This window comes from Diadema antillarum, unplaced genomic scaffold, assembly GCF_040938485.1.
Source record: "Diadema antillarum isolate AM-2024a unplaced genomic scaffold, OU_Dant_1.0 seq00001096_RagTag, whole genome shotgun sequence".
Taxonomy (NCBI): domain Eukaryota; kingdom Metazoa; phylum Echinodermata; class Echinoidea; order Diadematoida; family Diadematidae; genus Diadema; species Diadema antillarum.
The window spans coordinates 395,852-421,756 of NW_027271913.1; the positions used below are offsets into that span (position 1 = coordinate 395,852).

General features: G+C 39.0%; 1 protein-coding gene across 1 annotated transcript in view; it reads left to right on the plus strand.

The window, feature by feature from the left end:
• Window positions 1-7,934: 7,934 nt before the first annotated feature.
• Window positions 7,935-25,905, plus strand: part of LOC139743562 (probable helicase with zinc finger domain) — a 38,239-nt gene continuing 20,268 nt past the window's right edge. The window contains exons 1-8 of the mRNA XM_071654042.1: window positions 7,935-8,030; window positions 11,369-11,725; window positions 19,166-19,333; window positions 20,942-21,001; window positions 21,564-21,768; window positions 22,900-23,074; window positions 24,001-24,190; window positions 25,417-25,524. Of these exons, the coding sequence (XP_071510143.1) occupies window positions 11,384-11,725; window positions 19,166-19,333; window positions 20,942-21,001; window positions 21,564-21,768; window positions 22,900-23,074; window positions 24,001-24,190; window positions 25,417-25,524 (1,248 nt within the window). The 5' untranslated portion in view covers window positions 7,935-8,030; window positions 11,369-11,383. The remainder of the gene's footprint in view (window positions 8,031-11,368; window positions 11,726-19,165; window positions 19,334-20,941; window positions 21,002-21,563; window positions 21,769-22,899; window positions 23,075-24,000; window positions 24,191-25,416; window positions 25,525-25,905) is intronic.

The window sequence follows — 25,905 nt, forward strand, 5'->3', positions numbered from 1 at the left end:
GGTGCAAAGGTGCGCCGAAAGGTAAAGGGTGCAAGATCACACCCTCAAGAAAGGTGCAACTTAGCACAACTTAGTGTGTTTGGAAAGATGCACCCTCAAGAAGAGGTGCAATCTATAGCACCACTTAGTGTGGGTGGAAAGATGTACCCAAGGGAACATTTTCGCACCCTCAATAAAGGGTTCAACTTTGCACCCTCTCTGCAGTATTATTTTATACACACGTGAATTCCTTGTTCCTGTGAGCTACGTTAAATATGAGCGTGACCCAGTATTAGACACGTGTCAAGCCTTTGCAGACACAGAATTTTTTTTCTTCATATTGTTTAAAGGTAATTTAAAACAAATTTAAATATATATTTATTTAAGTTAAGAGGAGCAAATGTGGAGATCATGACCTGTGATACATGTTACGGGAAGTCTATATTTTTATGTGTACTCGTTTTTTTTTTCAACTACAAGGAATTACCTATGAGCTAATTGGATAAAGAAGCTGAGCATTCCTTTTTTTTTTCATCAGTTAATGTCAGTGCTGGAGTATTATTCTTGAAAAGTTGGCATCTAAATGTCCTCCAAACCAAGTACTTACTGTATAAAATTATATTCCTGTGAGTTACGTTTCTTATGAGCATGACAGATCTGTAGACACGTGTACGGTTTCCTTTGCTTTCATCGTTATCAAGAAGCGATTTTGAACAATTTCAGATGTTCTGGTTTTTTTAATTTCGTTAAGGCAATAATGATTTCAAGGAAAACATGTTAAGGAAAGTTGATAGTTTGGTTATTTTATCATTACTCATCTTCGTCTTCTCAACAAGAAGATGATACACATGAGCTCATTTGCTAAAGAAGTTGAAGGATGTTTAATTGCTGGTCGCCACGTAGGGGCTTTTGTCATAACATTTTGCATCTTAATCCCTCGAAACTAAGTACATGCAGTATTAGTTTATAGATAACATAATATTTTTGTTGTTGCTGTGAGCTTATTCATATGAATTTCAGACATGTTTCTCATATGTTTCTGTCATATGCTTTACTGAAGAACAGCAAATGTTGAGTTTATTGGCAAGAGAGGTTGATCATTACTTTACATTTAAGTTCATTGAAGTGCAGGAGCATAAACTTGTCTTGAAATATTAGCATCCAAAACCCTCCAAACCAAAAATGTGCAATACTAGACACGACAGGAATTCCTTGTTGTTGTGAGTTATGTTTCTTAAAAACCCTGAATTTGTCTGCTTTTGCAATGTACTATGTTCAAAAACACTCTTGAACAATTTTCAGATTTCGTTTCTTTCTTAAGAGAAGAAAACGGTGAGGTCATGTGAAGCATGTTCCTATAAGTTTTATTTCGTTAGTAATTTTTCTTTACCCATCTCCTCAACCGTAAGGTGATACGGTACCTAAAAAGTCATAGGCCAAAGGTGTTGAGCTTTACTTCCCCTTTTTAAAGTAAATTTAAGAGCTGGGGCATTATTTTTAAAAAGTTGGCATTTTAAGCTATGTACACCGAGGATGAGTCTTACTGATTGTATTTTTTTATGAGCTTGATGGAGTATTAGACAATTGTATAAAGTGTTTGCAAAAACTGTTAATGTATTCCTTTTTGCTATCATGTCCATAGAGTTCATTTGCCAAGTTTTGATTGTCTTTTGTTTTAATCATCAGGGGTTTGTTTTATCATGGTCATAGAGGAAAGAAACTTAATCATAAAAAAAGCCTTCATATAAGAAGAGATACTGTAGGATACAATTTCATCAAAAGTTGTGATTTTCAACATTTCCAAAATGCAATTGATAAATATTTCTTCCCAGGGCACAGAAAGAAAGTAGTTTTTGGTCTTTTTTTTCACGTCAGTATGTTATAATACCCGCGGGTTTACGCCCATCCCACCAATTTCCATCCGGATACTGTACCCGGCCCTGTTTTTTTGTTTTTTGTTTTTTATTTTTGTTTTACACTGCAAAGAAAATGAGAACACTGATGTTTGAGAAATATCCCGACATGTTTGATTGGGCAATTCTTTTTTGATGTCTATTATTCTTTCCAAATAAGTTTTTTGGTTATCACTGAGGACAAATACAGATACCCTATTTCTTCTACCAAAACCACAGCACTGTATATTCTCATATTTCTACAGTATTTCGTCTCAACACTTGCCCTATTGATATTTCAAAGCATGTTTCCCTGTGCGCTCAAGAAACTCCCCCATTAAAGGAGACCTCCGGGTGATACTCGGATTTTTACATTTGTACAACTATGAAATTAGTTATACTGAGGACAGAGTTTCAGAATTTGTGATAATTGGGATGAAGAATAAGAATATTTTAAAAAAATAGAACACATTGCAATGAACAAGGATGATGGCATGGGATAGTCACCATAAGAATGCATGAGTTGGGGCTCAAGGAAGCAGAACAAAAGAATAAGGCATGCATAGATTATAGACAGGTGAACTCGCAAGCAAGCGGTATTGTTATGGAATTACACTGCTATCATTTCTGAAATATGTGAACCTTATAGCTGGTAAAATTGGGTCTTTGAGAGCGTTTGGGGGCTACGCCCCACCACTTAAAGCGTCTGGCAACGGTCATGCATTTATTCTGTAAGAACAAGTTCCAGTGGGTTTCATGGTGTTACTTTCCTAATTTTCAGCTAGGCTAGCCTAGCTGGTAAGAGTTTGGTCTTTGGGGCGTCTGGCGCCTATTGTCTGCCAACAATCATTCAATTATCCTTTGAGTGTATCACAAGAACAAGTTCCAGTGGGTTTCAGAAGGTTATTTTTCCAGCTATATACAGGCTAGTCTAGCTGGAAAAAGTTTGGTCTTTAAGGGCGTCTGACGGCTACCCCCCACCACTTAAAACGTCTGGCAATGGTCATTCATTTATCCCGAGTGTAACGAACAAGTTCCAGTGGGTTTCATTAGGTTACTTTTTCAGCTAGGCTAGCCTAGCTGGAAAAATTTGGGTCTTTAAGGGCGTCTGGCGGCTACCCCCCACCACTTAAAACGTCTGGCAATGGCCATTCATTTATCCTGTAAGTGTAACGAACAAGTTCCAGTGGGTTTCATGAGGTTACTTTTTCAGCTAGGCTAGCCTAGCTGGAAAAATGTGGGTCTTTAAGGGCGTCTGGCGGCTATCCCCCACCACTTAAAACGTCTGGCAATGGTTACTTCTGGCAATGGTCATTCATTTATCCTGTAAGTGTAACGAACAAGTTCCAGTGGTTTTCATGAGGTTACTTTTTCAGCTAGGCTAGCCTAGCTGGAGTTGGGCCTTTAAGAGCGTCTGGCGGCTACCCCCCACCACTTAAAACGTCTGGCAATGGCCATTCATTTATCCTGTAAGTGTAACGAACAAGTTCCAGTTGTTTTCATGGGGTTACTTTTCCAGCTAGGCTAGCCTAATTTTGGGGGGTCCTTTTTGTGGCCCTCCTGGCCACACCCACCACCGATGACCAGCCAGACGTGCATTTCCATACTCAGGGGCGTATGTACTAAATTGCTATACACATAAAAATTGGTAACCTTTTCAGCTAGGCTGACCCCCGCTGGCTCCCGGACTAGTCAGTAAAGAGCTCTCTGAAATGTTTACAAATTGAACTCTAACATAAAATGAGTACAATAGCATCAGCATAATTACCAACAACACTCGTCTGTTATGTAATAATCACCTTTACTTTCAGGACCTTCAAACCACAACTCGGCAGCTAACTCGCGGGACCTAATGTTAGATGTCTCTTCCAGCACTGGTCTCTTCTGGCTTTGGTACTGTGACCGCGTACGTTCCACAGATTGAATTTCCCCGCGCCGCCGCTCGCTCCGATATGATAGACTCCGTGTACCGTGCAAGAACGAACCGCGCGACCGACTAGGCGGAGGGCGCGACTGTTGTACACTAGCTATTTTGTGTGTGTGCGAGAGCTGCCCAGCGCCTCTAAGCTCTCTGCGTAACACGACCACGGGGTCGGGGGACGGACGGACTCGCTCAAGTACAGCTAGCTAGCTGTACCTGGCGTTGTGGAAGCCGCCATTGCACGGCTCTTGTACAGTAGATGGCAGCGCACTGTTTATTGCGCTCGACTTGAATATTCGGCGCAGTGACCTTGCGTTGTTTTATTGTGACGTCACAATGGTCATGTTTAAACGTCATAATGGTGCTGATGTTGTTTGATTTTATGGCGTGAGTGGGAATTTACGCGAAAAAAACGTCATAATGCTCAAGTACTGTCTAGTCTACACCCAAGTTCCCATTGCTTATTTTGCGAACAACAAAAAGGTCTGGACAACGGCGTAGCCAGGATTTCATCTTAGGGGGGGGCGGTTAGTCTGCGAGGGAGCGAAGCGACCGAGCCCGAGCGAGCGGAGCGAGCGAGGGGGGGAGGGTGTGGGAGGGGGGTGTCCCCCTCCCACGGTAAGAACTTTTTGCATTTGGATGTTGCAAATGGTGCAGTTTGATGCATGTTTTTGCGCGTTTTGTTTATGGTAGCAGTTTATTTTGATGTAGGTTATTATTGAACAATTTGCCTATAAAATGGTATGATTTAGATACACTTCTTGTATTAATTCTTTTCACTGAATATCATGAACGCGACTGAACCCGAGCGAGCGGAGCGAGCGAGGGGGTAGGGGAGGGTGTGGGACGGGGGTGTCCCCCCTCCCACAGTAAGAACTTTTTGCATTTGGATGTTGCAAATGGTGCAGTTTCATGCATGTTTTTGCGCGTTTTATCGACGTGAAACAGTCCCACTTGTTTATGGTAGCAGTTTATTTTGATGTAGGTTATTATTGAACAATTTGCCCATAAAATGGTATAATTTAGATACACTTCTTGTATTAATTCTTTTCACTGAATATCATGAACGCGACTGAACCCGAGCGAGCGGAGCGAGCGAGGGGGTAGGGGAGGGTGTGGGAGGGGGTGTCCCCCCTCCCACAGTAAGAACTTTTTGCATTTTGATGTTGCAAATGGTGCAATTTGATGCATGTTTTTTGCGCGTTTTATTGACGTGAAACAGTCCCACTTGTTGATGGTAGCAGTTTATTTTGATGTAGATTATTATTGAACAATTTGCCTATAAAATGGTATAATTTAGATACACTTCTTGTATTAATTCTTTTCACTGAATATTATGAACGCGACTGAACCCGAGCGAGCGGAGCGAGCGAGGGGGTAGGGGAGGGTGTGGGAGGGGGGTGTCCCCCCTCCCACAGAAAGAACTTTTTGCATTTTGATGTTGCAAATAGTGCAATTCGATGCATGTTTTTGTGCGTTTTGTTTATGGTAGCAGTTTATTTTGATGTAGGTTATTATTGAACAATTTGCCTATAAAATGGTATGATTTAGATACACTTCTTGTATTAATTCTTTTCACTGAATATCATGAACGCGACTGAACCCGAGCGAGCGGAGCGAGCGAGGGGGTAGGGGAGGGTGTGGGACGGGGGTGTCCCCCCTCCCACAGTAAGAACTTTTTGCATTTTGATGTTGCAAATGGTGCAATTTGATGCATGTTTTTGCGCGTTTTATTGACGTGAAACAGTCCCACTTATTTATGGTAGCAGTTTATTTTGATGTAGATTATTATTGAACAATTTGCCTATAAAATGGTATAATTTAGATACACTTCTTGTATTAATTCTTTTCACTGAATATTATGAACGCGACTGAACCCGAGCGAGCAGAGCGAGCGAGGGGTTAGGGGAGGGTGTGGGAGGGGGGTGTCCCCCCTCCCACAGTAAGAACTTTTTGCATTTTGATGTTGCAAATAGTGCAATTCGATGCATGTTTTTGTGCGTTTTATCGACGTGAAACAGTCCCACTTGTTTAAGGTAGCAGTATATTTTAGTGTAGATTATTATTGAACAATTTGCCTATAAAATGGTATAATTTAGATACACTTCTTGTATTAATTCTTTTCACTGAATATTATGAACGCGACTGAGGGGAGGGTGTGGGATCCCACGGTAAGAACTTTTTGCATTGTGATGTTGCAAATAGTGCAATTCGATGCATGTTTTTGTGCGTTTTATCGACGTGAAACAGTCCCACTTATTAAGGTAGCAGTATATTTTAGTGTAGATTATTATTGAACAATTTCCCTATAAAATTGTATAATTTAGATACACTTCTTTTATAGTTCTTTTCACTGAATATCATGAACGCGACTGAACCCGAGCGAGCGGTGCGAGCGAGGGTGTGGGAGGGGGGTGTCCCCCTGCCACGGTAAGAACTTTTTGCATTTTGATGTTGCAAATGGTGCAATTTGATGCATGTTTTTTGCGCGTTTTATCGACGTGAAACAGTCCCACTTGTGTAAGGTAGCAGTATATTTAGTGTAGATTATTATTGAACAATTTCCCTATAAAATGGTATAATTTAGATACACTTCTTGTATTAATTCTTTTCACTGAATATCATGAACGCGACTGAACCCGAGCGAGCAGAGCGAGCGAGGGGGTAGGGTAGGGTGTGGGAGGGGGTGTCCCCCCTCCACGGTGAGAACTTTTTGCATTTTGATGTTGCAAATGGTGCAATTTGATGCATGTTTCTGCGTGTTTTAACGAGTTGAAACAGTCCCACTTGTTTAAGGTTGCAGTATATTTTAGTGTAGATTATTATTGAACAATTGCCTATAAAATGGTATGATTTAAATACACTTCTTGTATTAATTCTTACACTGAATATCATGAACGCTGTCTCTTCAGCAATCAAACAGAAAAAGCATGCACACGAGGGTGTAGATTGGGGCATATCCCCTCCCACACGAAGGTGATTTTGCGTTTTCAGACCTGAAATTCAGCGATCTGGTGCAAATTTTTGGTGCAATACTTTTTCATCGAAGTGTTAAAATCACGGAATTTAGCTCTTATTCCGAATGTGCACCATCTGTGCGTATGTATAAAGTCTAGTGAGGTAGAGCTTAGGGGAAGGGGGATTCCCCCTCCCGCTCGCGGAGCTTTGCGTTTTTACAATTTAAATAAAGCGATCTGGGTATAGCCACAGTCTACTTCTTTGCATGCGGGGTGGGGGGGGGGGGGGGGGGGGGGGGCGAGCAGGGAGAAGGCGTGGGCGAGTGTTATCTCCACCCTTCCCTTCCGATGGAGCTTTTATCTTTTTAAGGTTGAAATTGAGATATCTCGTATACGCATATTGATGGAATCAAAATTTGGGTAATCACCAAAAAAAAAAAAAAACTGATGGGGGGGGGCGCTGAGGGAGGAAAGGGTCGATTAAAAGGGGAAATTCCCCTTATACATGAGGGAACCTTCAGTTTTCGGAATATAAGTGATAAGTCTTGTGCACTCAGAATTATTCAGAATTTTTTGTAAATCTAAAAAGTGTACTTAGCTAGGGAAAGAGGCACAGAGGGGGAGGGTTTGGGAGGGGGATACCCCCTCCCAAGCACGAGAGATTTTGCATATTTTGAATTGAAATTCAACGATCTGGTGCACACTTTGAGTGAAATATTCAAAAAAAAATCTTATTTGATGAAAGGTTGCAAAGGAGACCCGCTTCATGTGCATGCATACAGTATGCACGCATTTTTTTTTTCCGCCTCCCAAATCCCCGGTCCAAATCTTAGGGGGGCGACCGCCCCCATCGCCCCCCCCCCCCCCCCCCCCCCCCCCCCCTGGCTACGCCAGTGGGTCTGGACTCTACCAAATGATTCAAATGATATGATATCATCGTAGAAACTAATATTTAAACAATTAACCACATTGTGATTCTGAAAATGAAAATGTGTAATGAAGAATAACATATCATTCCAGGTATGATATGAGAAGATATGACTTGAACGTAGACTTAGATCCAGTGCCAGGAGCTGAGTGTGCGCTCCCTCTTCAATTTTGGACGCACTATTTGTACGCACGCGTATGGCGACTACTTACTCTATAGGTATACTAGTAATCTCTTTGAGCTGTACACAGTGCGAACAGCTACAGAACGGTAAACGTCTCATGCCAAACCTATTGTGTTGGCAAAATGGCGGAGGATGAAGGAGACACTTGACAAGGTTTGTGCAATTTTAGGTGAGTACCAGACAGATGAGTGTTACGTCCTCAAAGCAGTTTATAAAACAGGAAATATTTTAACCGTATGGTAATTCTCTGTGAGTCAACTTAGCCAAACGAGCAATTTTGCGGCACTGATAGGCGGTGTGACTGCACACAAAAAGTAGGAAATTGCGTCAGCGCATCAGCTGTGCTGCCGTGCTGAATACAGCATAGGCTACGTTTATAAACAAGTAAATAATTGCAGGGATCGGTGTTGATATCGATGCTGTTGTGTTCATGATGCCGCATTGTGAGTTTGTGACCTCGTAATTCAGTTAAAAGTAAATCTGCCAACTGGACTTTCCTTTGGCACAGAAGTGAAAGGGCAGAAAACATACTGGCATATCACATATCAAAAGAGATTTTACCTTCTATATAGGCCTAACGTTAATACATCCCCTAAGAAGAGTGTAAATTTAGGTTAAACCAAATCATACCATTCACCAACATGCAGTGTCAAGCACACAGGGCAGGCAGGGCAGGGGCGGATGGGCTTCTGCATGTACGATTTAGTCTATCACCAATAACAAATACTAAAAGTAAACTGAATTTTAAAGAAAAGGTATAATGGTGATATAATACCCACCGGGAACGCAGGGCGCGTGCACCGTAGGTTTAGGGTTTAGGGTATAGCCTAATAGGGTTGGGTAGGGTTGTATTTAGTGCCGACACGCAGCGGTGGGGACTATGCATCACGATTAGGCAATTGTGCACTTTATGGTCCTAGTAGTCTATATTATCGGTGCGAGATTTTACCCTAATCGAGCAGTGCAAGCGAATTTGAGTACCTATCAGGCACCGCAGGTCGACAGCGGGTCTTCTGGCACTGTACTGTGTACATGTGTGTGAGATTTCGCGTTGGGATGCATGCAGTGTGTGTGAATGTGTCAACGTGCGTGTGAGTGATAAAAGCTCTTACGGTACGCCACATGGTTGCTCTAGCGCCCTTCCCCGTGCGGCGCGACGTGATCGAGTGCGAGCAGACCCTAGACAAACAGGGTGCTGTGCATTGGCACACAACGGAACACAACGAGTGGTAAACTTCCGTGCTTCAGTCGTGATTTTAAATGAATGAATTTTGCGTTATATCCTAAGCAGGAAATCGCAAATTAACCTATTGCAGAGAACATACGTCTACTCGTGGCCTTGGTGAAATTATTCTGCGAAATGATGATAAAAAAAACCAAAATCTTACCCCGATTCGTCAGTCTGTTAGTGTTAATTTCGTCGACACAGTTACCGTTTAACGAGCCTGACCAGACGCAGCTACCGATTTACGGGCAGCCACTACATGGACACACACACACACACACAAGCCTCGCCCATGTGGTTGGTTTGTGCGATTTGTGATGGGGTTGGATCGGGATGGATGAAGAGGCATGAAAATATTCTTGTAACTGTTGTGGCGAGCTGGCGCGAGCTACGTGTAGGATGTTCAAAAATGGAATCTATTATATCACAGACTACTGCCAACTTTATCACACTTTGCGCTATGATCATGGCAATTTCTGCGATGCAATGTGTCATAATGTAGGGTTGGACCTACTACTCATCGACCGCCTAATGTTTATTTGCTTGATAAGAATATTTAACAATGAAATTCACGTAAAAAACTTGACCTACATGATTGAGAAAATCCAGCTCTATCAAATGCCGTTGTTCCCTTTTCGATTCGAAGTTTCAGTGCAAAAATATCGCCAACGAACTTGCGTGGCATTGTTTCAGTTCCCCGCGGTAAATCGCGTTATTAGGATCGAACGCTGTTTTTGCATTGACAATGCACGCAAATCGAGTTGTATTGAACACCGTGTTGTACGAAGCTTTTTAGAAGCCTTTTAGAAACTTCCATAGACATTGCATTGTGCTGTCATTACGATTCGGTGAAAATATTCATTTGAAATTTTGTCCTTGATTAAACCATTAATGAACAGTGAATTGTCACATTTTCCCACACCATCCTCATCTACATTCAAAGCCAATCCATTTTTATGTGCTTTGCGCGCAGAGAAGTGTGTACTAAGTGTTCAGTGCGCGAATTATATGCGGTCGGTTTGAAAGAAGGTGGTCAATATGTAGTAGGGCTACCATACAGCTCAATGATCCTGCAGCGGAGCAAAGGAACGCGAAATCACGTTCGCACAGTGTTCGATGCGTCAGCTAGCTCCGCAGAAGCGCAGTGAGGCGGGCTTTTAGTGACCTCATCACTTGTCAAACGGCGGTCCATACAGCAAGAGAAGCTCGCCAGCTGATCAGTGCGTGGTGGTTCATGGGATATCACCCTGGCATACGGCGAATGAGGTACCGATAATATAGGGCCGTAAAGTGCACAATTGCCCACGATTATGCCAAAGAAAATTTAGGACTAGGTTCAAACGCGTTGATAGATGACAATGAGACAAAAGTTCAGAATTGATTGGGTAGAGTTTTGATCAAGTCTTTCCCATCAGTGCACTTTGCATATTTGCTTTTGCATGGAGCCATGGTAAATAAACAGAGGTTGGCAGCCTACAGTGTATCTGAGTATCTCCCCATTGGATCTCCACAGACACCTTCATTCTTTACTTTATTCAATCGTCTTAGGCTTTTGTTCTAATTCATGTCAAACAAAAATGTAAAAAAAAACACCTCGCACCAAGACCAAGGTTCCATCTCCCGTACCAAAATTTGACCGCGTGCAAAAGCATACAGTAGGTTTCACTTTGCATGATGTAGAGTTCTAGTCAAATTTTAGACGCAGTTATAGTCAAATTATGGGCGGCTTGCTTTACAAATGAAATTTTTTAGGTTACACTCATAGTAAATTCCACACCAAGCACTTGGACTTTATCTTAGGGAATATGTGAATGGATGATACAAGGTGAGAAATCTTGCAAAATTTTGCCAAATCAGTGTCATAAATTGTGTTAAACCAGTGGTACCGGTATCCATCTCTTCTGATTTGGCTTATCTATTGTTGATCCATATGTTACATGATAAGATTACATGGTAAAATTTAATATCTTGTGACATAAGCTGTGCTTTTTATCCACTTTGTTTTATTTGAAAGGTGAGCACAACATGCTCTTCTGAACTGTTACCCTACACAATATGAAAGTGCTAATGGCAGGGCTGCATACTAACCTGTTCTCTCTGCTGGTTGGACCTTTCTGTTGGACCAGTAGGTACCCAGTTTTTCCATTTTTTAACTACTCCATTCCTGAAAAAGTTACTGGTCCAACAGTGGTGTTTACTGGTCCTGGACCATTGGACCAGTGCCAGTGTGCAGCGTTGCCTAATGTCTGATCAATCCTGTTTTTCCAATGTGTACAATGCAGGTCCGGTGGCATACCATGGACAATAGGCACAAACAGCTCCATGACCGGGCCAATGATTTATTTTCGCGGCAGCAATACCAGCAGGCAGCAGACCTTTTCACCCAGGCTCTGCAGCTGCTGTCCTCCTCCACCAACGCCTCCTCTCTACCTTCTTCCTCTTCCTCCTCCTCCTCCTCCTCCACTTCCTCGTCTTCTCCCTCATCTTCTCAGACCAATGGTGTTGGCTCACAGCCCCAGTCAAGCCCAAAACATGGTAGCCACAACCACAGCAACACATCGCAAAACCAGCACCAACCACAGCACCGCGATATCTATTTCTCCTGCCTAAATAAACGTGCAACCTGTTTTCTGAAGTTGGTAAGTTTGATGTGTTTTTTTCTCTCTTAGGCACCAATCCTATTGTCTCTCAGACATATTTTGGTTTTATCATGGAGCAGACATGTCATTTTGAAAGCAAAAGTTCAAATGACAACAAAAAAGGTGTGAATTCATTGTATGTGCTTCATGTGTTGGTAAAACAGAAGAAATTGTTAGATGAAATAATAAGACCAAAGAAGTCAAACCATTCTAATCAGGACTTTCAGTCATCAGGACCGCATTGCTACAGATCTAGTAAACATTAACTTCTTACCTGTGCATACAGGATCAAGAGTTGGTGAGGATCTATCATAGTAATACTGTTTAGGCTGGTATTTTCGTGTTCAGATATTTTCTCGAATGGGGATGTCAGTGACATTTTTGCGAGATGTTATTTTTGTGATTGTAACACTAAGGCTATTGTAAGTGCTGATGCCTGTCCATTTGTGATATTTCCACATTGTTGTTAAATTCACGGCCAAACAGTGCTTCGAGCAAATCAAACCCTTGCAAAAATAACAGTTTCTACACGAGATATGGTTAGGGATTTTGTAGTCTCTTAGCCACCTCAATTCAGGACTACCAATCCAGCATGTCTGTTTTCAGAAAGGGCTTTGCAAGGATTTATGTTGCTGTAGTGGCAATTAAAATACATATACAAGATGTATAGTGTAATTTACCGTGATAGTGGCTCAGATATTCACCTCAATTTGTTGCTACGTGGCTGCTGCCATAGAAACTGCAACTATGGCAAAAATTATGGTAGATAATTGTGAAGAGCTTCATTAAGTGGTGCCCTGTGAGCCATGTTCTATTAAAGCAGCAGTGTGTGGATGAAAAAGAAGACCCAATTCATGCCATCATTTATACCTCAATCCTCATACTTTGAAGAGTTGAAGAGGCTAATTGGTTTAAGACATCTTGCATGCATCAGTGTGACTGAAGAACTCACATTACCCTAGATATGATAGACAGAAAGACGTGTTACTTATCTATAATGTGCTCTTGTATTCTCAAATCAAAAATTCTGCAATAGTTATTCATTGAGACTGATGTCAGTCATCGCCCTGAAAGTTTCTCTATATTCAAGCCATACAATGTATGTCAAAGTACAGGTAGACTCATAAAGTAGTCTGTAGTTCCTAGTTTCAGTCTCCTGCAGCAGCAGTTCCGCTGCTGGGCATTTAATTCTCATTGCCTCATCTTTGAAAAACACATGGACAATGCGTTGGTCCTATGTAAGACAAATCTCTATTCAAGTAAATGCAATGCAACAAGGTGAAGTTGAATACAACATTGTAGTAGAGCATTTTTTTTTCCAAGTGCAAAATCCTGTTCTGTTGCATTCATAATGACCATTCACGACATGTTTTATGCAATACATGGGACATTAAAGGTCCTTACCTTTTGGAGCAGTGATTTAAAAAAAAAATGTTCAAGATATCACATTTGAAGCATATATGTTTAGGTCAGTTGTATCACAAAACATCCTACCATTTAACATTTTTAAAATCAAGCCTAAGATATGAGGGAGATCATTTTTCTCATTAAACCATAACTGTAGACAGTTTAGTCTGAAAACATTCTTATTATAATTATCGTTCACATTTTGTATATATATTAACAATACTTAGCATTGATTAGGGTAATACTGTTTCAAATTATTACATTGGTTGTTTCCATCCAATTATTTTGAAGCACTAATGCTGGGTATCATCTGCAGTGGTAAATTATGCCTTTAATGGTGTGGTTTAAGCCAAGGCCAGAATTTAACTCAACTGCAAAACTGCAAGACTGCAGAACTGCAAGTTTGCTCCATAGGCAGATGTAACCCATAGCTTAGCTGCTATATATGTAATATTTGGTGAAGGCTATTAAGTTTCCTGTAGGGTGTATTTCCTTGTCTGTCTTTTGTAATAATTACTAATAATCCATTCATGTGACCATTTGGTATTATATGTGACATGTGTTTAAGTGCACCTGGCTTGAACTAATTTCTTAAGCATAATGATAATGAATTAACAACACACAACTTTAATCATTGGTTTCTAAGCTGTCGTATTCGTTCATGTTTTATTTGCAATTATCACACACGTGTATACATGCATACTGTACATAATGTGTGGTATGCATGCAATGTATAATTAATCATTGTTGATGTACACAAACCAGACAGTTCTGTAGGGAAAATAGTGATTTGTTTCAATCACACTGAAGATTTATTCATGACATTGTTTAAATTGCGGAGGAAATAATATTTCCACTTTGGGTTCTTCAAATACATCTGTATGCTTAAAAAGAAACAAACAAACATTTTCATTGTCAAATGCATATTGAATTGATGATCAGTAATGATTTTGACAACAATTCTAGAAAACATGCTGCTTTCCTGTCCTTGGATAGGTTGTAACCTTTGCATTACCTCCTTAGATGCAGCAATAAACAGTAAATAATGTGAAATGACTTGTGCAGTCATTTCAGTGTTATTGTTTTGTTTTGAACTAATCTCGCAGAATTGTTTTGTATGGCTGTACATCATAGTGTTAAGGCATTATATTCTGTAGATATAAATCTGATTCAAATTTTTTTTTCCCAAGTCTCTACACATTTTGCTTTTTTCATGTATCAAAATCACCTGAAAATTTTGATTTCCAACTTTTTCAACAAACATCGATATCATTCCTGAATGTTGTTGACTTAAATTAATGATCTTGAAAGCAATGAAACCATGTGATTGACCTACATGTATGCATACGCATCTGAATGAAAGTTGTTAACAGTATGTACAGTTGTAGCACCATGAAAAGAAAACAAAAATGTATTCAAATCTTTGTATTTACAGTATGTTTCATAAAGTTGCAATCTGGAATCTCGTTAAATATTGCCACCAAGTGTCCACACATCTTCTAGTTTTAGTCGTCAAGGTATACTTTGATACTTTTTATCTTGTTCATTTTTGTTAAAAATTATTTTCAAGAGGCTCCAGAAAAATTCATTTGATGTGAACATGAGTATTGTTAAAGCTACAGTGTACTGTGTATCAACAACCCAATGTGCAATGTACAACTCACAGTGTGGATGTGATTGTGACTAGGGAAGTCAAATGAAAAGGAGGTTAATTCAGTAAAAAGACAATGTGCTGTGTTTGATATTGAAGTTCTTTGTAAATTGTGGGATCAGATGCCTTGTGCAAGGAATATCTCGTAACATCTTGTGAGCATACATGTATGTACACGTACACGTAAGTACTGTATGCCATATATTTCTCAGACCTTTCAGTGATTGGGGTTTGTTATACAATTTTGTGAGAAGTTGAGTTCTTGATCGAGAACAGTATTAGCTGAATGAGAAATACATTGTAAGTGCAGTGTACCATCCATTTTCTAAAGAAAAGTTATATTGCTTACAAACCTTGGAGATAATGTAGTTGTGCATTACATGTGTTTTACCAGCTAGGCAATATCTAATTGGCAATACAAATTGACTCATCAAAGTCACAAAAATGAAAACATTGTAAAATTTACAACATGATATAGTGTAATGCCATGCTAGATATTTTGACAGCTTTAATTGCCCATTGATTGGTACGATGTCTAATTTGTGTAAGAGTAATGGTGTGAGAAATATTGAAAAAAAGAATGTGACCTATGTACTAGTTCTGTCAGTGTGATTGGCGTGGAGTGAGGCATTGAAATGCCAAAGCCATGATGCCCCCTGTTATCAGGAGAATGTACATGTACAGAAAATACCCTGGGATTGCTCAGCATATTATGATCTAGTATACTCCATGACACAGTAAATTGTTTTTCCTGCAATTGACCAATGGTCTAAATATGTGTGCATACCCTGTACCTTTTCTGTAATAAAGGTTTTCTTGACAATCAGAAAGCTCGTCCAAACCTAGCCTGACATAGCAACAACTTGTGCGTGCAGATGGTTGGAAGTCTTGACTTGTATTTACTGTAGACAGTTGAATTTGATAACTAATGCTTTTACTAGGTTCTTGGGAAAGATAGCCATAGAATGCAAACTACAAATGTATGTGTTAGTATACTGGAATAATAAATCTATAGGTCTTACTGTCACTGATGTAATAGATAACTAGTACCATTATGGTATGATATTGTATCACTGGCTTGGAACTAAGTTATCTTAATAAATATTGGAGCTGTTCTGTGACCATTGTTCAGCATGAGTGCAGTGTTATGGGATCCTATACACATATAAATACAAGGTGTATATATTTTTGGATTGAATGATGTTGATGATTAGCCAACCGTAAATTTAAAGCAGACTAGAGGTGGGTCTGATCCAAAAATCAAGGGAGCATGACGGGACAGAATTTGAATGTGTTTTTTGTTTAAAACAAAAAAAAAGTTGAAGTGTTAGCAGCCATATATCATTACAAATGTGTCAAGCTTACAAGAAGGCATCATACTGCAATATAGACAAGATCGACATCTGTTTTGTTTCCATGGCAACAACATTTTATTAGCGCGATGGGACGGACTGAAAAAATCACTGGTTTTTGTGAAGAAAATTCAAAGGAGAATTATATCAAGGTTAATGAGCAATACAGGCCATGTCATGTGGTGTTTGTTTGTCAATGTTCCATACATTACTTGCACAAATAGAGAAACATCTACAATGTACAATGTAGATCTAATAGATTTCATTTTTTAGGTAATTTTTTCAAAAGCTGTTGAAGTCCATCCGGTCACGCGACAGGACGGAATTTATGTTGAAGCATTATAATTTTCTTATGAATAGAGAATTATTTAATTTAGTGTCATGGAAATACAGCCCCAGTAATTCATTGATACATTATGGAATATGAGTGACCAAACTCAAGTCTATCATACAGAATAAAAGAATAATTTTCTGTCAAAGTACTGAAAAACATGTTTTTTTTCAAGAAAAAAAGAAGATTTTGACCCAAAATTTAACTATAATGGGAAAAATGAATACCAGATATTGAATTGCTCCTAGGAAGGGTACTCTATGATAAGAATTGATATTTCCCCTTCTTTTGTAGTTTTTGTGCAAATTACTTGAAAAAGTAAATTTTGTCCATTCGCTCAAAGAGGGCGCTTTCCCGTTTTACTGGTAATTTACGGAAGAGTCTGATATCAATATATTAGATATGTACTTTTCTGAAAACTGCAGATTCTCAGCTTTCATATGATATATATAACATGAAATACAAGTGTCAATATGAAAATTTAGTCCAAGTGAACACTATTTTTGGATCAGACCCAGGTGCAGTACATCTACAGTAGACAATAGTTACGTTCACATGCAGTTACCAAACTTAAAGTTTAGGTTGAAAACTTAAGTGTCGATGATTAGCTCCACTCGTGAATTCACGACGTGGGTTCACACGCGCACCTAAACTTTAAGTTACAACGTACGATTGTACGAGCGAGCCCCACTCGATGATTACAATGTAAGTGCAGAGTCTTTGCTAGATGACCTTATGCCCATACAAAATACTAGTAGCGCAGCGAACGAGACGCAAGGTTCACGCTAACTCACAAGCTCATTGATTAAATGGTGTCCACACGGAGCGAAACTATGAGTGGGGACCTCCCGTGGCTCATAGAGAGAGCGTAAACCCGAAGATGTCTCGTGGTTCTAATCATCGACTAAACTTCAAGATTGCTAACTTTTGAGTGCGTCCACACGGTGCTCAACTACAAGCTAATCATCGAGAGTTAAGATTTGACTTAAACATAAAATTTAGGAACAGCGTGTGAACCTAAGTAATATGATTTTGTGGCTACCTTTCAAGGATATTGGCTACAAACATCTTTCAGAAGCCTCACTGTAGTTTATTTGGTCATCTGACCTAAGGTGTATGCATATGTTGTAAGTGAGAGTCCTAAAGACAAGAACTACATGTTCAAATGTACATCAGACGTTGAAATGCTGAGGCACAATCCATATATTTGTGGTATGATGATTCAGTCAAGAGGCTTGTGATCAGTGGCACAAGCTCGTTCATGACGTGATTTATTAGCAAAGTGTGTGCTGGAGTCAAACCAGTAATTCGTCAATGTCCTGTTGGAAATTATTGTGTAATAGCATCTATTACTCTGTGCTTTATGGCGTAGTTTGTGATAGTCATCTAATTAAATAAACTTACTCATTCGGTAATACCTTATGTGATACACATACAAACATGAAGTGGTCTGATCTGCTCAGGTGTGGACGTGAGCAGCTACATGGTGTACTTCAGAAACCCCCAAAGACTCGTCTTACGCAACCTTGTGAAATTCAATCAACAAAGCTACCTACTAGAATGTTTTGTCTTCATCAAAAATTAGATTAAAAAAAAGAATGAACCACATAAATTATGTACAAATATGTTACTGTATGTGTGTTATGTACAGTATTATGTACTGTATGTTATGTATGTTATATACCCCCCCCCCAAAAAAAAAAAAATGATTTGGCCTGTATTATATATAGTAGTGTCTGATTTTTCCCATATTTAGATAAAATGTGAAGCATAAAGGTCATAAGGACTTTGAAATACAATGATGAGATTTAATATTCAAATAAACTACCATCGTCATATTTCAGTGTCCTTATGACCTGCTCATGAGCAAACTCAGCAAAAAGAAAGAAAGAAACTCAATAAGAAACATATGTGCCGGTTTGCTAGATCTCAGGCCTCTTGAAGAAGTGGAGGAGCATCTCTTTGATCATCATGGAAATGAAAAAAAAAATCAATGTCTCTCAGCCGTGAACAGATTATTAACTTCTTATGTGTAGGAAAGGGAAGTTATGCAAAGAATGCAGAGAATGACATCATAATCTGACACAGTCTTAAACTATACTGGATGTTATGGAAGCAGATCCTTTTAGGCGTTTTCACATCAGCCCAATAAAAATCCAAGCTCGAGATATTTTTCTCGATCGCAAATTAGCGCGCTATTTCATTTTCTATTCACATCAGCCCGAAGAGAATTAGCCCTAAATTTTTTCGAGCTAATTCGACAGCTGAGCATGCGCAAACAGTGTCGGGTATACCAGTAGAGTGCGGTCACACACGCTAGGCATGATGGGATGCATCGCGATAATTTCTTGAGGCGATTTTACATTATCAAATAGCGCGCTAGTTCGCAAATTATCCCGCTATTTCAGAATTTTCCCGAGTTGGACTCGAGAAATTTTCTCGATCAGAGCGATGAAATTGGTGCGCTAATTTGTATTCACATTATCAAATAGCGCGCTATTTCTTGATCGGGTGAATTTCCCAAGTCAGAAAATAGCACGCTACAGTGTATATGGAAACATCAGGCTGATGTGAAAACGCCTGAAAACAGTAGTGTGCAGTCAAAGCTCATATACAGTGTATGCTGGTGTATGCAAACTCTATATAATGATGTATGAGGTTGTATTATGTAATCTTTCTGTTTGTTTTGCACCATACAGGATAAAAATGAAAAGGCCCTGGAAGACATCAGTAAGTTATTATCCCTGTCCCCCAGCAGAAATAGCCTAGGTAAATTATTAATGCGCAAGACCCAAGCACTCACCAAGCTCAACAGGATACAGGAAGCCTTAGAAACAGCAAAACAATGGACCTCTGCAGAACCAAAGGTGAGAGTTGTCTTATTAGCACATTGTTTTCCAGCATAGACTATGACCAATGTGTTTTGCACCATTTGCCCTTTTTTATATAGTTTGTAGTCATAAAGATACTGATGAAAAGCCTGGGGAAATCCCCTTGGGAAATTCACTAGGCCCCATAAAGTTTAAAGGCATGTGTGCATGATGTACTATAGTATTTGTACACACATACAATGTGTACATACAGACATACACATATACAGTGTGGACTGCAGGCACAGCAGTTGTATGTCAGTAAGACAGAGAGGGCTTTACAGTTTTTCTAATTCTTTGAGTGAAATTGCTGTTAAAGGCATAAGTTACAATTTGCAGATGAAATAAAAACCCAGCATTAGTGCTTCAAAATAGTTCTAAAATGTGAGTTAGGGATAGAAACAACCAATGTAAAAATTTGAATTAGTATAATCAATGTGAAGTATTGTTGAATATACAAAATGTGAACGACGGTTATGATAAAAATTATTCTAGACTAAACCGTCTACAGTTACGGTTTATTGAGAAAATTGTGATATCTCCTTAGATTTTAGGTTTCATAGCAAAATTCTTATTTGATGGGATGTTTTGTGAAACAGCTGGCCTACACATATGCATCAAATGTGATATCTTGAACATTTTTTAAATCACTACTCCCAAAGCTAAACTGGACCTTTAATATATTGAAATACTGGGAATGTGAAACACTCCCTATGGAGTCTTTTAAATATTTGCAAAACATTTGCCAGTGTAGCTATATTTTGCTCTCCCCATATTTAAGGACAAAAAGCAGAAGTGGAATAGGAGTTATTGGTCATGAAAGTTCAGAATTGCATTTGGTTGATGGGTTTGTTTGTGTTGTTTGGCCCTTTATTGCACCGGAGAACTCTCAAAAGAACAGTTTTCTCTGTGTAGCTACATCATCTTGTTATGTACTTTTCAGTGGATGTCATTGACAATAAAGAATGACGAGCCTGGTACCATTGTTTCATGTCTATGGCTGGAAAAAAAAAAGATTATAAAATAAGGGTAGATTATTTCCACTGTAGGCTCACTGTCCGTAAAGGACAAACCTTCACCACAAATATCAAGGGAAGCACTTAGTTTGAAGTGAAGTTTATTTTCGTGTGCCTCGCCTTAACAGAAGTACCAGCATTTAACAGTTTACTATGATCCATGCTACCTAAATATTTGTTTTTTATCAACAAGTATACTTTTATGATCCTTCCCTCACATAAAAGTTTGGGGTAGAGATATTAAAAATGTTTAAGGATAGATTATAATATAGAGTTTCAACATGTAATAGGTGAGAGAATCGGCAGTTACAAAGATCAGTATATGACATTCCAACAAAATAATCAACCAAAAAATCTTGAAATCTCAATGTTTCTATTGTTATGCAAATGAAGTCAAACCAAAATTTACTTTGATGTGAAGATGACCACTAAATGCATCAAAGCCATACCAAAGTGTGATCATTCCACCATTCACTTGTAAAAACAACAAAAACAAATCAAAACAAAAACAAAAACAACCCTTAAAATGTTCAAGGATATGAATAATTTTGCAGACAACTTAATGTACCTTTCTCTCCCCATACTGTAGAATGGACAAGCCTCCAAGGAACTGAATCGACTGAAACGACTAGCTGAAGACAAGACTGAGGTGAGATCATACAGGAGGAGTGATGACATTTTTTTTTTTGCTATACAATGCAGTTTTGCACTCAACTATTTCCTCTATAATTTGTGAAAGAATGAATTAATCTCTTGTCTTTGTTGATAAATGTGTGCATATTAATGACAACACTTTTATGAAAAATTGATGTGAAGTTGACAGAGATAGCAAAGTATAGTCTTGGTAATATTTGCATCGTTTTCATGGAAGTTGCAGGTATTTATGTATTCACTTCTTTGGTTGCACTCAGAAATGAGCCCTGCATAATTGTTTTCTTGTGTGTTTGATTTGATGATGCACATCGATGAAGTGTATTAGTCAGTTTGTAATATTTGAAATTAGCATCTGCAGTTAATTTGCTATTGTAGTTATAGAGACGATGCCAGCAAGGGTGTTTTAGTGTTTGAGCAGATACTGGAATTACATTTCATTGACTTTATACACACCATTCTCTTTGTGGAGGGTATGAACATTTTCTTGAAGTTTACGTGAGTAATGAGCCTAACCTTAACCATAATTGTTGTTTCTTTTTTGTTTCTTTCGTGAGCAGACTCCATCAACGAGTAGAAGCACATCAGCCAGAGACAAGAATGGAACGGAAGCTTCTCCTCACCCCTCTTACTCGAGTGGAAGAGGCCAAGGTGCCAATAGGACTGGTTCCAGCTCCTCCTCATCCACTCACCATAATAGGGGGAACAAGAAGAAACCTGCATCGGAGGGGAAGCACAAAAAGGAATCTGAGAACAAACATGAGAGTAAGTTCTGATGTGTGATTGCACATTATACCGTATGTCAAAAAAAAAAAAAAAAATTACAACGGGACCCTCCACAATGATAACTCTAAAAATAGTGGATCAATCCAAATACAATTTCAGGGTGTGAAACTGTAAGTTATTACCCACATCTTACAGAAAACCTCGTCCGATTTTGCTTCAGTGGTCAAAGAGAAATGAAGAGTTTTGTAGAGCATGTCGGGGATCCCTTCCCTCTAAGTTTTGTCCATTGTGTTCACACATTATGCAGTTCCAAGAGCATCCAAGTGCCTAACTTGGAAGAATCAGACCCATGACTTACGTTACAATGATCCACATATCTCTGTGACCACTCAACCAAACCGAATGGGGTTTTCTGCGAAGTATGATAGCTAAGATGTTATATTTTAAGGCCCTGAAGTAGCATTTACACTGTAGATGGTTAAATCTTACTGGAAGTTATCAATGTGAAATGCAATTGTAATTTTTTTTTTTTTTTTTTTTTTTTTTTTTTTTTTTTTGGGGGGGGGGGGGACATACTGTACATGCACACGACTATGGCTTATGAGAAAATGTAGGAGAGATGTATCATGTGTGTGATGATAACTTGTTTGCCAAGATTTGGCAACGGGAGGATAGGTTCGCACCAAAGTTTTTTGCTTCCTCTCCAATGTGTTGTGAGTTACAAGACATGTCACTGTATGCATGCAAAGTGCAGCTATGCTGACATAGTCTCTTATAAGCTCTGAGGGTTTCCAAGGACAAATATGTTGAGATTATATGTTTGTCAGACAGATAGAGTCAAAAGGTTTACTAAAGCCCACTGCACACTTTACGACTCAAAACTATACGACTGACAGACTTTGGATCTGAAATAAACCAGCGTGTTCATTGTGAGACTGTTGTGATTTATTTTGGATCCAACGTCTATCAGTTGTATAGTCGTGAGTCGTATAGTGAGCAGCGGGCTTTACTGTCACCTACATTAATTTGATACAGGCATATGTTTGCCGATGTTTGTCTCAAGTCATGAGAGTATAACAAAACTATGCTAGACAGAGAGAAAATGAACAAACCTCTGAAAAATGAATGTGGAATGTAAGAATCTTGTTTCCAATGATTTCCCCTGTGCAGACCAAGAAAATTTCTGCTCCTACTGCCAAGTGCAATGTTCAACCCAGGTAGACTACCACCTCCACAGCATGAGTGAGAGCCACTGTGCCATCATCTCGTCTGATGAGGGGCGAGACTGGAAGTACCGACCCCCTCCCAGGGGTGCGGTGGCCGATGAGTACCTCTTGTGTGCTGAGTGAGTGAATCTCTCTCTCCCTAGATAATTACAATGCAGTATGATACAGTACAATACAATACGATAAAATACAATACAATATAACAGAACCCAATCCACTCCAGTCCAATCTAGTCAAATCCACTGAAATGAAATACAAATGCAAATAATTTTTAATACTTTCTTCCCGTAAGGTTCTAAGAGCTTACAAAATTGCAGTGATAGAACTTTTTGAAGCACAATTCAGAATTATACCTGAAAAGTTGCGAGCACGCTTCAATCTATCAGTTGGACATCATACAATGGGTTAATGTAGGAAAGGATATATATATATATGTATATATATACATATATATATATATATATATATATATATATATATATATATATATATATATATTATATATATATAAAAGAGAACAATTAGAAATTAGTTACCTGGAGAGTGTTCATTTTGTATTGTATCTGATGTTTTGTGGATGGAGCTGAATGCTGATAGATACATTATTTGTTCCTGTTTTGAAGAAATGTAGATGGTCAATTTAAACAATCAAAATGATAGTGAGAAAAGGAAGTTCAAATCTTGCACTGGTAAACGTCATTGAATCAGCTGATATTGCATCCCTTGGCAGCCATAAAACTGACCTTTAGGTACACATGTGACTCTGCTCTCACCTTTGTCAAACTTCTTTGTTTTGGAAAGAATGTGATCCGTATTTCAGTGTCTTCGAAAGAGCATATTCTGCATGAATATTATGCTTTGGATATTGAGGACATAAAATTTTTATTCACAACATCCAAATAATAAACTATTAATTCTGTATGCTAATTCATCATAGTTACATATTCTATATTTGATCATAATTTGGGTACGTTACAAAGATGAACCGAGAACTCAAACATGTAGTATTACTCATGTGTGTGTCATGTGCTTCATGTTTGTGCAGCCGTCTCAAATGCCGATTTGGTCAGCAATGTACATACGCCCACAGTGAAGACGAGCTGGCCGAGTGGAAGGAGCGCTACAGGTATAGACAGATGAAGTACCAGCGGGCCCGAGACAAGCAGCTAAATGGGATGAGCTTTGTTGAGCAGCTCTTTGAGCGATGGATGAACTCCCCCACACCACTCAGTGTGGTTAGTAGCGTTCTGCACAGATGCCAACTGTTACTTTTTTGCTGTACAGTGCACTCCCATTATAACGAACATGGTTATAGCAAAATTCCGGTTGCAACTAAGTAAAAATTCAGGCCCTATCATTATCCCCTCTATGTTTGTATTGTTTATTTGTTTGGTTATAATGAAATTTCAATATAACGAAAGTAAACGGCTGGTCCCAAGGACTTGGATATAATGGGAGTGGACTGTATTTTTACCTCCACCAGGAAGGTTATGCTTTTGTTACTGTTTGTTTGTTTGTGTATATGTTTGCCAAATATCTCAAAAAGTTGTGAACGGATTTGAATGAAACTTGTTTGAAAAGTTTAAAATGACACAAGGAACAGATGATCAAATTTTGGAAGTGGTTTGGGAATTTGTATGAAATTTTGAAAGATTTTTTGTCTTTGCCAAATAGGATCAGTGAACTTGGGAGTTCAAGCTGCGCGTATTTGAGATTTGCATATGTGCACTAAAGTGCATTCTCTGCTCGAGGTGCCGCGCGGCAGGAAGGTGATGAGAGGTAAACACAAGGCTCCTTATCGGGGAAAGTTGGTGATATTCAGCATGTGTGTATGGGTGGAAGTGAACTGCTTTGCAAAGGTCTGCGCTCTCTCAGTGCTTTTTTACAATGTACAATTAGATTGCTGTTGTTCATTTTTTTTATGTTACATGTTACATAAAACATAATGTTTTTCCGAAAATGTATTGCTCCACACGGCTATTTCAGAAAAGGTGAAAATACTGTTTTTCTACAAAGAAGAATGTGCCTTGACATCCCCTGGAATACTCAAATGCTGTTTACACCTGTCGCAAATCAGTGTGGGATGAATTCTGTCTTGATGATAGACATTTGAGAGAAATTCAAGGCAGTGCCCTGACTACAATATTTGTAGAAAGACTTAGTTTTGTGTAAGCCAGAAGGCACACATGTCTCATGTGACATGGCAGTATGTGGGGGTAATTTCAAGTAACATAGAGTAAAAGTGAATTGTATAAAAGAAAATAAGTAATTGGCCCTCCAACAACTATTGTTTTGGTAGGCTTTTGTTCTCTATAGCAGTGTTTATCCCCCCCCCCCCAAAAAAAAAAAAAGACCAAACAAACAAACAAACAAACACACAACAACAACCAACAACAATCAAACAAACAATGAGGTAGAGAAGAAAAAAAAACTTATGTAATTTCTCTTTGTTTTCTTTCAGCTTACTGAGGCTCTGGATGAAGTCAAAGTCAGCGTCAACTCTGACGCCAATGTGACCGTGTCCAGCAAGAATTCGACTCATTCGTGGATTTTCACTCTGCATTGCAAGGTGATCTACCCTCTTCCTGATTGATGGGATCCATTTGTCCTGTATATGGCATACAAATATTTCACAGGGTTCTTATTTTCATGAATTTCGCAAGTTGGGTGCTATTCGAAAATTTAACAACACAAAAAATGTATCAGGTGTGATCCCGACATGAACGCGACATGCATGCGCACATTGCTCTGTTCATTATTGTACTCCACGGTTGTGAGTTTGATACTCACAAAATCATTGGGAAGTTCTGATTTGTGAAAAATGACTCGCTAAGTATATGCCATGATGTACACCGACTGTGTATCTCAGAATAGTGCCAATAGTGAGACTTTCTGTAGGAAAGCAAAATATCTGACATTATACACTTTGTATAAGATATGAAGACTCAAC